The sequence below is a fragment of the Mobula hypostoma genome, chromosome 15, assembly GCF_963921235.1.
Source record: "Mobula hypostoma chromosome 15, sMobHyp1.1, whole genome shotgun sequence".
NCBI classification, from domain to species: Eukaryota; Metazoa; Chordata; class Chondrichthyes; order Myliobatiformes; family Myliobatidae; genus Mobula; species Mobula hypostoma.
Genome location: NC_086111.1, coordinates 6074913 through 6088732, shown reverse-complemented (window position 1 = coordinate 6088732; position 13820 = coordinate 6074913). Strand labels below are relative to the sequence as shown.

General features: G+C 40.4%; 1 protein-coding gene across 11 annotated transcripts in view; it reads right to left on the bottom strand.

The window, feature by feature from the left end:
* The window catches only part of setd5 (SET domain containing 5), a 200808-nt gene that overhangs the window by 52358 nt on the left and 134630 nt on the right, over positions 1 to 13820 (bottom strand). For all 11 annotated transcript variants that reach the window (XM_063067677.1, XM_063067674.1, XM_063067676.1 and 8 more), the window contains 3 exons: positions 6444 to 6686; positions 3394 to 3535; positions 657 to 907 (listed from right to left, as the gene is read on the bottom strand). In XM_063067677.1, the coding sequence (XP_062923747.1) occupies positions 657 to 907; positions 3394 to 3535; positions 6444 to 6686 (636 nt within the window). The remainder of the gene's footprint in view (positions 1 to 656; positions 908 to 3393; positions 3536 to 6443; positions 6687 to 13820) is intronic.

Genomic DNA, 13820 nt, shown 5'->3' with positions numbered 1-13820 from the left:
TATTGTTTTAAGACCGAGATTGCTGTTATGTAGGATAATAGCTTTCCATCATAACCACTGGGAAGAACTATTTCAATTACATACAAAAATGGTATGTCCTCCCCGGTTATATCTATAGGTTATATCAAATATTAACATTTTTAAAATAACAGTAAAAATGGAGCCTGGAAATTATATCACTTGTTCAGTATTACCTGACAAAACTGAATTCTGAAAGATGAAACATGGCCACCAGAATTCTGAAGGATGTATATTTGAAATATATCAGTTATTTTTAAAAGTTTACAAAATACAGCACAAAATGAGATGATCATTCCCTGATTTGTCTGAAGCCTATATTTACAGACCTATTTTTAAAGGCCTAACAACTTATGTAAACACATCAGGAAATTAACAAGTAGTATGAAATCTACTGTCCAATGCTGCTGCTGATAAAATCTCAACATCACATGCATTTAGACTGTGAAGAGGCAAATACTGCTGGTATCATAATGAATCAGTGCAGTGTACTTTTGGTCAGTTGGTATAAAATTTAGCCCATTCGTATCCAAATTAAAACAATTTTTTAAAAACAAAAAACCACTTTTGGAACAGTTTTATTCATTGAGAAAGAAAAACAAAAGATTAACATGTTTCATTAGTGAAAATTTATTTACCTCAAATTGTAGTGGAGTATTACATCTGCTAGCAGCAAGGGAATGAAGGGGAGAATAAACCGTATTATATCCATTTTTCTTATCCTCTTCTCCTGGAAACAAGGTGCAAGGCATCATTATCGTCGGACTTGACATGACAGTGTCCGTGACAGATGCTGGCGCTGACAGTGGACTACAAGGTCCTGTCAAATCAGTCAAGCTCACGTCTGACAGATACCGTGTCTTTCGTTTCTTCAGAGGAGTAATCAACTCTACAAAACAGAAAAAAATTATCTAACAGCCATTAGAAAGCACACACATCTACACTGTACACAAGGTGCTGAGGTCAAGATGCAGGGCATAAAGAATACATGAATGTTTCCTGCACAGCTGCTTTTTCCACCTGTTTTCAGATCTTTCATTTATTTTGAGTCATTTTCATTAAAATTTAATATGCTCTTATCAAAATACCACAAATGTAGATTAACATGTTTACTCCTCGTTTAGAATAACTGAACATCTAAGCAACAAATTCTGATCAGGACTGGAACTTACAATCTTAACCTCAATAATTTTCAGAAAGGTTTCTTTTTAAATAGCAGAGTGTTGAATAAACTAATATTTAGTAAATGCAACAAAGCTTATTTGACTCCAAACAGATTGGTTCTATGTATTTTCTGAAGTTAGCAGTGGATATGCTAACAGCAATAATCCAATATAATGAAATAAAAATTACATTTAGAACATTTCAGTAAGGATGAAAGGTGCAAGGGTAATTGTGCACATCAAAAACAATGAAAATAGCAAGAGAGGACAAAGCCAGCCAGATTCCATATGTTCTCACTAGAAGAAACTTTCTGCAGTACATACAGTATCAACAGATCATGAAAAGGAAATGGAGGAAGAAATATACAAAATGAATAAAAATAAAAGTGTTATAGGAAATTACATTCCTGTTTTATTCCAGCAATGCATGTTCAATCTTGACCTCATATCCCATTTGCTTAGAGTTTTCATGTTCTAACTGTGATAGCATGGGCTTTTACAAGGTGCTTCAGTTTCTCACCTCATCCCAATGACATTAGGTACAATACATTATCCCTGGCTTAGGTAAGTGGCAAAAGAGTCACAGGGAAGTTGATGGGTATGCGAGGAGGAGGAAGTTGCAGAGTTACAGGAAAAATAGTGAATTATTGTGCTTAGAGTTGCATGGGCTAAATTGCCTTCTCCATCATAACATACACTCAATGGCCACTTTATTAGGTACAGACGTGGAAACCCAGTGTAGGCTTCTGCTGCTGTAGCTCATCCACTTCAAAGAGTTGTGCAGTCAGATATTCTTCGATATACCACTATTGTAATGCGTGGCTATTTGAGTTATTGTCACCTTTATGTCAGCTTAAACTAGTCTGGCCAATCTCTTCTGACCTCTCTCACTATCAAGGCGTTTTCTTTCACAGAACTGCCACTCACTGGATGTTTTCAGTTTCTTTCACCATCTCTGTAAACTCAAGAGACTGCTGTGCTGAAAACCCCAGGAGACCAGCAGTTTCTGAGACACTCAAACCACCCCTTCTGGCACAACAAACATTCCATGGTCAAAATCACTTGGATCACATTTCTATCCCTGTCTAATATTTGGTCTAAACAACAACTGGACATCTTGACCATGTCTACATGCCTTTATGCACAGAGTTGCTGCCACATGATTAGATATTTGCACTGCACAAGCAGCTGTACCTAATAAAGTGGCCACTGACTGTATATTGGTTTCTCAACTGATGAGGAGAAAATGAGAAAGAATAGACAGATGAAGTGATTACAATGCTTACAAGATCTTTTGTTGACCATTTATAAAGGAATCCCATCAACATACTGCTTTAGGAAATAAAGCAAAAGATGACAAGCTGGACATGATGAACATCTTAAAAATAGTTATCACAATATAAACAAGCTTTAAGAAAATCATTAATTGATTATAGAGTGGAAAATGAGACTGGTATAGGAGGAACTGAGGAAAGAGCTTGGGAATGGAAACTGGAGAAAAAGTTTGATGACAGTGAGCAAAATTTTGAGTTGGACCTGCAGAGTGCTGAAGATACAGAACTTTGCAAAAGTCCTGGATACAAAGACTTATGTAGCTAGGGAGCCCAAGACTTTTGGACTGTACTGTGGTAATTTAATATATTGCATTGTATTGCTACTACTGCAGCAGAAAGAAAACTCATGACATATATGAGCCATGGTAAACCTGATTCTGATAGAAATCTCTACTGTGGACTGATGGTGGGAAGGAGGCAGGGAGAAGGGAATCATGGTTGGAAAAGGAGAAGGGAGCGGGAAGCACCAGAGACATATTCTGTTCCAATTGTTTGAAATAACTTTCCTGGTGTCTCAGGGCTGGGTGTATCTGCACCCATGCCAACCCTCAGCCCATTTCTCTTCCACCTGTCCCATACCCCTCTGGCAGAACTCCACCCTTGCCATTCTGAACATCCTCTTCTCCCACCAAATAAACAAACTCACTCTCTGCTTCACATTGACACAGTACTGTGCAAAAGTCTTAGGCACCCCAGCTATACGTGCGCCTAATAGTTTTGCACAGTACTGTATATATTTTAGTAAAAATAGGAATGAGATGCCCTGGATAAGGATTAAAAAATTGAATCAAAAGAAAAAAGTATATTCAAAATAGGTAAGCAATAGGTAACCACATGGCCTGTATAATAATGAATGCAAAGCTACTTTTTAAACTTACCCGTTGAGGTATGGGAGTCATTCAGTACTTCAGGCATATTGTTGTTGTCATTACTGTGGTATATGGGTGATGTCTCTTGTCCTATATTTGGTGTAAGGGGAAGTTGCACCATGGCCTCATCCATTGCCTGTTTCATCCATCTCTGAAAAGTACCAAGTTCATTATCCAAAATAGTTCAAGCACAACTCTGCATTACTTTTACCAATCTACCATCTGTTTGAAAGAGGGATCATTGAGGAAAATGCAGTATAGAGAACTATAAATAAGTTTAAAAGAAGTTTAATGTCTGGCAAAAATCTACCATAGACAAATGTACTATTCTCAAATTTTAGATCCTGATAATAGCAAAGTTTTGGATTTCAACCAATAATGAGTCAATTTTGGACTTCAGCAGTATGAACAATGAATCTAGTATGAACTAGTATCACAATACTTGCATTACTTCTACAGTCACTTATTCAGAGATATGGATCATAAATTTGGATCTTCTGTACCACTCCCAAGAAATATTCCATTTCAACATCATAATAGATTCAAATACACAATTTTCCAGATGGAATGGTCATGTGATAAAAATTCAAGTGACATTACCAGTAATAAGATAGACCAGATAGCAGTAAAAATCTACAAACGTTTGTATATTCTCACCCTTCAGGTAAGATATTTCTTCATTATTTCCAAATCTCTGCCATATTGATTCAGGACACAACTACACACTTTATCTTGCAACATCAAGAAATAAAAAGTCAATTGTGCAAGATTATAGCCCATAGAACAATAGGATCTCATTCCTCATCATATTCACAATCCTACTCCTAAATTGATTTCTTAAAATGATCCATTATATCACTTGATTAAACACATAGCATAAGGATGATTCAATATCATAAGACTAAAGAGAAAAACTCCCATGTTGATTTAGTAACTAAACTAACAAATTAGATTATCAAGTTCTTTTAAGCCTTGAACCTGGAGAACAGAATCAAATGAACTGTAGAACACAAGAGATTCTGCAGATTGTGGAAATCTAGAGCAACACACACACAAAATGCTGCAGGTACTCAGGTCAGGTAACATCTAAAGAAATGAATGAATAAACAATTGATGTTTTGGCCCGTGATCCTTCATCGGGAGTCCTGATTAACAGTCTTGGCCTGAAGTGTCGACTCTTTATTCATTTGCATAGATGTTACGTAACTTGCTGAATTCCTCCAGCATTTCCAGTGTGTTGCACCAAATTAACTGTTAATTTAATGTATCAGAGAAATTAATATTAACCGATGTACACTATCTAGTGAGAAATCCGTACTGCAGGGGAGGAGAAAAAAAATAATGCTCCTCTTGAAGTTGGGTTTGTAATTGCACATTCCGAACACATTATGATCAGATGCCGTATACACAAACAAAAATCAGGTCTCTCAAAAGGTCAGAAATGCATAAGTGAAATTGTCTAATTCCTCAAAAGTCAAAACGCTTGATTAAATTTGATCAACCTAAAAGCTTATTGAAAATAGCAGAACACAGAATTTGAGTCAACAATAGTAACAGTCAAAGTACAGATCTTATTCAATTTTAGCAATCAAAATTGGACACCATGCCTCAGCAGTGTGGATTGAACCTACTTTCCTAGTTCAAATCAGTTGTCTGCCGGAATGAGTTAACCAGTTTAGGTTTTTGCTGACGAGCAAAGAGGTCTGAAGCCAGACCACTATACTCAACTATACAGTGAATTTATTTAAATCTTACATCCATCCCACAACGAGGGAGTAAAATTCTTTGCGTTATAACTCCGTCGCAATGTACAGACATGTCAATTTAAAAGAATAATGGCTTGTAGAAAGAAGCTGTCCCATAACCTGTTGGTCTTGACTTTAATGCTGCGGTACCATTTGGCAGACAGAAGTAGCTGAAACGGTCTGTGGTTGGGGGAACTGGTGTCCCAGATGATCTTTCAGGCCTTCTTTATGCACATGCTGCTGCAAGCGTCCTCAATGGACGGGAATTCACATCCACAGATGAACTGGGCTGTCTATACCACTCTGCAGTGCCCAGCGATCAAGGTTGGTGCAGTTCCCATACCAGGCGGTGATACAGCCAGTCAGGATGCTCTCAATTGTGCCCCTATAGAAGGTCTTGAGGATTTGGGGGCTCATGCCGAACTTCTTCAGTCGCCTGAGGTGGAAGAGATGCTGTTGTGCTTATTTTGCCACACAGCCAAGATGAGATCTTTGGATATGTGTATACCGAGGAACTTGAAAAAACTCACCCTCTCAACTACAGTCCTATTGATGTTGATCGGGGCAAGCCTGTCTCCATTCCTCCTATAATCCACAATCAGCTCTTTTGTTTTTTGAACATTGAGGGAGAGGTTCTTCAATACAAGCAGACATTCCCAAAAGAATTAATTGTTTCACGTAGCTTGATTAATTGGATTTGGTCATGGCTTAGTTTCTTCTCAATTTGTTGAATTTCATCAGGGATAATACAGGCAGACATACAAGCTCCCCAAAGGATTTCACAGTTCATACTTGAGGCAAATTCACACTAAATCAACACATGGGAAATGTGAAACAACAATTGGTAATATACTGTGATGCTCTACAAAGCTCTCACTGAATTGTTGAATGTATTTTATGGTCTCTCGGTAATGCACCAGTGCCACCAACAGTAGGTTCCATTTGGGAACCTACATCTTCTACGTTTGAGTACAATAGGTTTCTTCAGAAAGTTGCACTTTCTGTTTGCACAATTTGCAAACAAAAATGATAGGAGAAAATTATGAGAAAGCAGTTGAGTAAGAGTATTCAATATAACTGCAGCAAACTGACCCCTGATAAAGTATGAGACTAGAACACTGGACATGTGGTTCAAACACAAATTTGATATTATGACCTGCATTCTCTGCCCAGAAGGTTTCCATTAAGATGCTTGAAAATAGCAGATAATACTGGAAATGCCAGCATTAATCACTGTTAAAGATTAATGATCTGATATTTTCAAGTTAAATCCAACATTTATCAAGTTGTTGTAGAGATAAAGAACATGCTTACCTTTTTGCAAGATCCATAATTGCCATCACACACAACTCTTTGTCTTCTTCTTTCAGGAGCAAAGGGGGAGCCAAAGCGAATGTAGTGTTTAGGGGTTGTGCAAATATGAGGACTATGGCTCAGACCTGGCAACATGTTCAGTGTTGTTGCCAATACAGTAGGATCAGTTGTGATGCGTAACGGGCGGTCATATGGGCAGTCAGAACGCTCAACCTTGTCATTTAACCATTCCGACACTAAATACTGCAACAAAAAAGCACAAAAAGTTTAGAAAAAAAATATAGCAATTCATTACAACTGTAAAGGACCTTTTCCCAATATATTTACATTGTTTCATCAAGCTGTATGCATTGATATATGACAAAATAAGACTGCCAAAAGAACTTGAGGAAGTGTGGTAGATCAATCAGTTCTTCATTTCAGTTCCACCACTCTATAAGACCATTATGATGCAATTTTGGCCTCAACACAATTTCACATTAGCTCCTCTTGCCCTTTGACTTCCTTTACTTGTCTGTAAATCTCTACCTTGAAAACGAGTGATGACTCTTTCCCCACAGCTCTGAGGCAGAAAATTCCATTCATAGCACACTAAAACAAAATCTTCATCTCCAGCTTAAATAGCTTCAAAGTGTGTTCTTCCATGTCCAGCAGATCCTTTCAACACCCACCCTGTCAATCCTATGCAGAATTTTTTATTTATCAATACACCATGTCTTATTCCGAACTTTAATGTATAGGCCCATTTCTTTGTGTCAACCGTTTCATCCCTGGAATGAATGTAGTGAACCTTCTCTGCACTGTTTCTAAAGCAAGCACATCTCTTCTTAAATATGCAGATAACAAACACACACAACACTCAGGTGGTGATTTACCCAGTGCCTGTAAAGATGTGCAAAACTTTCCTTTCTTTATAACACTCACAACACGCTGGAGGAACTCAGCAGGTCGGGCAGCATCCGTGGAAAAGATCGGTCGATGTTTCGGGCTGGAACCCTTCATCAGGACTGAAGAGGGAGGGGGCAGAGGCCCTATAAAGAAGGTGGGAGGAGGGTGGGAAGGAGAAGGCTGGTAGGTTCCAGGTGAAAAACCAGTAAGGGGAAAGATAAAGGGGTGGGTAAGGGAGGCAGGGAGGTGATAGGCAGGAAAGGTGAAGAAAGAATAGAGGAAAACACAATGGGTAGTAGGAGGCGGAACCAGGAGGGAGGTGGTAGGCAGCTGGGGGAAGGAACAGAGTGACATAGGGATAGGGGAAGGGAGGGGGAGGGAACTACCAGAAGTTGGAGAATTCTATGTTCATACGAAGGGGCTGGAGACTACTTAGACGGTATATGAGGTGTTGCTCCTCCAACCTGAGTTTAGCCTCATCATGGCAGTAGAGGAGGCCATGTATGGACATATCTGAATGGGAGTGAGAAGCAGAGTTGAAGTGGGTGGCTACTGGGAGATCATGTCTGTTTTGGCGGACGGAGCAGAGGTGCTCGACGAAGCGGTCCCCCAATCTGCATCGGGTTTCACTGATGTAGAGGAGGCCGCACCGGGAGCACCGGATGCAATAGATGACCCCAACAGACTCGCAAGTGAAGTGTTGCCTCACTTGAAAGTACTGTGTGGGGCCCTGAATGGTGGCAAGAGAGGAGGTGTAGGGGCAGGTGTAGCACTTGTGCTTACAGGGCTAAGTGCCAGGTGGGAGATCCGTGGGAAGGGACATGTGGACCAGGGAGTCGCGGAGGGACCGATCCTTGCGGAAGGCGGAGAGGGAAAGATGTGCTTAGTGGTGGGGTCCTGTTGAAGGTGGCGGAAGTTGTGGAGGATAATGTGTTGGATCCGGAGGCTGGTGGGGTGGTAGGTGAGGACAAGGGGAACTCTGTCCCTGTTGTGGTGGTGGGAGGATGGTGTGAGAGCCGAAGTGCGGGAAATGGAGGAGATGCGGGCGAGGGGGTCATTCCTTACTAAAACTTGTGTGAATGAGTGTGTGCTTACAAAGACTTACTGTACATTCCCAAACCAAAAACCGTGGATGAACCAGGAGGTACATCATCTGCTGAAGGCTAGATCTGTGGCATTCATGTCTGGCGACACAGGCCTGTACCAGAAAACCAGGTATGATTTGTGGAGGTCTATTTCAAGGGCAAAGAGACCATTTCGAACAAGGTTGGAGGTGACATCAGATGCACAGCAACACTGCAGGGTCTGCAAGATATTACTTCCTACAAAGCGAAACCCAATAGCATGAATGACAGTTATGCTTCACTACCAGATGATGCCCTCTTTATATTCCTTTCTTTATATTACGGAAACAATGCTGATTTGGGACGGATTCATCCTCATAGGATTCCACGGAGGAAGTGTGTCTGCAGGTCAGGGAAACAAATGTGTTTAAGGAAATGGGTTTTAAGCTCCCAATACCGACTATCGTGTTGGCAAACGTGCAGTCTCTGGTGAATAAGATCGATGATCTTAGAACTGGGGTGCTGAATCAGAGGGACGTTAGGACTGCGTGTGTCCTTTGTTTCAAGAAATCCTGGTTAACCCCTTCCGTATCGGAGGCAGCGATTCAGACTGACGAGTTTACTATACACCATCAGGATGCATCTACAGAGTCTCTCAAAACCAGAGCCGGAGTATTGCATATGATCAACTCTTTTTGGAGCACCAATACACCAGTGCTGTCCCAATTCTGCTCAACAGACCTGGAATATCTCACAGTTAAGTGCCGTCCATTTTACCTACCGCGGGAGATTTCTGGAATCATTTTAGTAGCAGTATACATTCCACTTCAGGCTAGTGTCAATCAGGCTTTAGATGATCTGAGCAGTGGGATCAACATGCACGAAACAGCGCACCCTAATGCCTTCACCATTATTTTGGGGGATTTTAACCAGGCCAGTCTGAAAAAAAATCACTAAGCAATTACCATCAGCAGATCACTTGCAATACCAGAGGAAACAACACACTGGAATATTGTTACACCACCATCAAGAATGCCTACCGTACTATTCCAAACCCTCACTTCGGGAAGTCTGATTATCTGGCTGTACTTTACTCCCTGAGTATAGGCAGAGACTGAAGACTGCAGTACCCGTAGTGAGGACCAAGGAGGAATGGACAAGGGAAGCACAGGAGCACCTACAGGACTGCTTTAAATCGGTGGACTGGACTGTATTCAGGGATTCATCTTCGAACCTGGATGAGTATGCTGCAGTTGTTACCGACTTTACTAAAACTTGTGTGGATGAGTGTGTGCCTACAAAGACTTACTGTACATTCCCAAACCAAAAACCGTGGATGAACCAGGAGGTACATCATCTGCTGAAGGCTAGATCTGTGGCATTCATGTCTGGCGACCCAGGCCTGTACCAGAAAACCAGGTATGATTTGTGGAGGTCTATTTCAAGGGCAAAGAGACAATTTCGAACAAGGTTGGAGGTGACACCAGATGCACAGCAACACTGCAGGGTCTGCAAGACATTACTTCCTACAAAGCGAAACACAATAGCATGAATGACAGTTATGCTTCACTACCAGATGAACTCAACGCCTTCTATGCCCACTTTAAAAGGAAGAACATAACGATAGCTGTCAAGATCCCTGCTGCACCTGATGACCCTGTGATTTCTATCTCAGAGGCCAATGCTAGGCTATCTTTAAAACGGGTGAACCCTCACAAGTTGGAAGATTCCGAGTACCTGGTGAGGCTCTGAAAACCTATGCCAACCAACTGGCGTGAGTATTCAAGGACATTTTCAACCTCTCACTGCTACGGGCAGAAGTTCCCACTTGCTTCAAAAAGGCAATAATTATACCAGTGCCAAAGAAGAATAATGTGGGCTGCCTTAATGACTCTCACCCGGTAGCACTCACATCTACAGTGATGAAATGCTTTGAGAGGTTGGTCATGACTAGACTGAACTCCTGCCTCAGCAGGGACCTGGACCCATTGCAATTTGCCTATCGCCGCAATAGGTCAATGGCAGACACAACCTCAATGGCTCTCCACATGGCTTTAGACCACCTGGACAACACAAACACCTACGTCAGGATGCTGTTCATCGACTATAGCTCAGCATTTAATACCATCGTTTCTACAATCCTTATTGAGAAGTTGCAGAACCTGGGCCTCTGTACCTCTCTCTGCAACTGGATCCCTGACCTCCTAACCAGAAGACCACAACCGGTGTGGATTGGTGATTATCAACACTGGCATACCTCAGTGGGATGTGCTTAGCCCACTGCTCTACTCTCTATATACACATGACTGTGTGTCTAGGCAGACTTCAAATACCATCTATAAATTTGCTGATGATACAACCATTGTTGGTAGAATCTCAGATAGTGACAAGAGGGTGTACAGCAGTGAGATATACCAACTAGTGGAGTGGTGTCGTGTCACAGCAACAACCTGGCACTCAATATCATTAAGATGAAAGAACTGATTGGGTCTTCAGGAAGGGTTAGACGAAGGAACACATACCAGTCCTCAGAGGGATCAGAAGAGAAGAGAGAGAGCAGTTTCAGTTTCTTGGGTGTCAAAATCTCCAAGGACCTAACCTGGTCCCAACATACTGATGCAGTTATAAAGAAGGCAAGACAGTGACTATACTTCATTAGGAGCTTAAATTTGGTGTGTCAACAAATCCACTCCAAGATTTCTATAGATGTTCAGTGGAGAGCATTCTGACAGGCTGCATCACTGTTTGGTTTTGGGGGGGGGGGGTGCTACTGCACAGGACCAAAAGAAGCTGCAGAGGAATGTAAATGTAGTTGGCTCCATCTTGAGTACTAGCGTACAAAGTACCCAGGACATGCCCTTTTCTCACTGTTACCATCAGGTAGGAGGTACAAGAGCGTGAAGGCACACACTCAGTGATTTAAGAACAGCTTCTTCCCCTCTGTCATCCGATTCCTAAATGGACATTGAACCCTTGGACACTACCTCACTGTTTAATAAATATTATTTCTGTTTTTTGCATGATTTTTAATCTATTCAATGTACGCATACTACAATTGATTTCTTACTTACTATTGTATTGTTTTTCCTCTTTCTTCTATATTATGTGTTGCATTGAACTGCTGCTGCAAAGTTAACAAATTTCAAGATACATGCCAGTGATAATAAACCTGATTCTATTCCTTACCCTTTGCAATAATGGCAATATTGCTTCTTAATGACCTATATGCTAAATTGCAGATGTCATTACACTGCTACATTTTGCAGCCTCATTTCATTTAAACAATAACTTGTTTTGTCCATTCTTTCTTCCAAAGTAGATAACCTTGCATTTTTCTACATTATACAACATCTGGCAATTTTTGTTCACTAACTGAACACACTTGGAGTCCTCTTCAAAATTTGCTTACCTATTTGTATTTAAATAGGCAGCAAGTCTGGCTGCAGTACATTGAGTTCCTTCATCCAAGTCATTAATACAGATTGCAAACATTTTTGAGCCAGCAATGAACCATATGGCATTCCACTGGTGATTAAGTGTCACATTTATCCCAAAACCATTTCCCATTCGTTAACTAATCCTTATATCCATGTTACTACATTATCTACAAATCCGATGTGCTCTTATTTTATGCAATAACCCTATATATGGCACATTCTGGAAATTCAAATACACCACTTGACCTGCACTATTCAGTTTATACTTTTGAATGCGTGGCAAAGTAGAGCTTCAATACTGCATGCAAGTTTGCTGATGACACCACTATTGTTGACCGAATCAAAGTTGTTGACAAATCTGCATATAGGAGGGAGGTTGAAAATCTGGATGAATGGTTTATAAAAGGAAGAAGCCAGAGGTCCATGAGCTGGTGATTATTAACAGTACGATGGTAGTGAAGGACAGTAGCTTTAAACTCCTTGGCATTAGCATTTCAGAGGATCTGTCCTGGAACCAGCATGCAAGAGTTATCACAAAGGCGGCACAACAACAGCACCTCTAATTTCTTAGAGGATTGTGTAGATTGGCAAGCTTCTGGAGATGCACAGAGGAGAGCATCTTGATCTGTTGCATCAAAGCCTGTTATGGCAACATTCATGTCCACAAACAGAAATGCAGTGGATACAGCCCCAATCCATCACAATTAAACTTGCCACATACATCTCCATGAAACTTCCCTTGCCTCTCACCTTAAACCTATGCCCTCCAATATTTCCTAGTCCTGACGAAGGGTCTCGGCCCGAAACGTCAACTGTACCTCTTCCTAGAGATGCTGCCTGGCCTGTTGCATTCACCAGCAACTTTGATGTGTGTTGCTTGAATTTCCAGCATCTGCAGAATTCCTCCTGTTTGACCTCCAATATTTGATGTTTTCATCTTGGGAAAGAGTATCTACTTACCCTATCTATGCCTCTTATCATTTTTATACTTCTACCATGTTGCCTCTGAGCTTCCAATACTCCACAGAAAACAATCCAAATTTGTCTAGCTCTCACTCTTGATTAACCTCTTCTGCACCTTCTTCAAAGTTTCCACATCCTTTCTGAAATACAATGAACTGCATGCAACACTCCAATGTGGCAAAACAAAAAGCTTTATACGGTACATATGGAATATGACTTACCTGCTTTTATACCTGACACCCGCACAATGAAGGCAAGCATGCCATGTTTACCTTCTTTACCAACCCATCTATAGGATTTGCTTTCTTTTGTCTCCTTTCTTCCATTAGAGTTTTGATTTCATCTGTCATCCATTTACTCTTTGTGCTTTTTTCTTTTTTAGGAATCACTGACTTTGCTGATTCTACCAAGGCATCCTTTAGAGAGTTAAATTTCATTTCTACATGTTTGCTATCATCTTCAACAGATTCTATTTCTAGACTTTGAAAGAATGGTTAAACCAGGAATGTGAGCAAATAGAAAGAATCCCTATTACTGATCCAAAAAGGTTACATCAACAAATCAAGAATATCACTGGTAAAAAGCTCCTCTAAAGCAAAGGACGGTACCATTATCATGGAAAAAGATGAAATTGTGAACAGATGGACTGAATATATTCAGGAATTGTTTGATGACGATCGAGGAGAAAAACCAGAAATTAAGAAAAACATTGAAGGTCCAAGTATTTTAAAATCTGAAGTTCGTAAAGCAATAAATAAGATGAAGGAAGGGAAGGCAGCAGGTCCTTATGAATTAGTAATAGAACAAATTATCACCCTTAAAGATTATGGAATTAAAAAAGTTACTGATTTAATCAATGACATTTATGAGACTGGAATAATACAAGAGATGAAAAAAATCAGTATTTATCACTCTTCCTAAGAAACCTGAATTACATAGGAACATAAGTTTAATGAGTCGTATCACCAAGAATTTTGATGACAAGAGCTAAAAGTAAGATACAAGCTGAAATAGGTATAGAACAA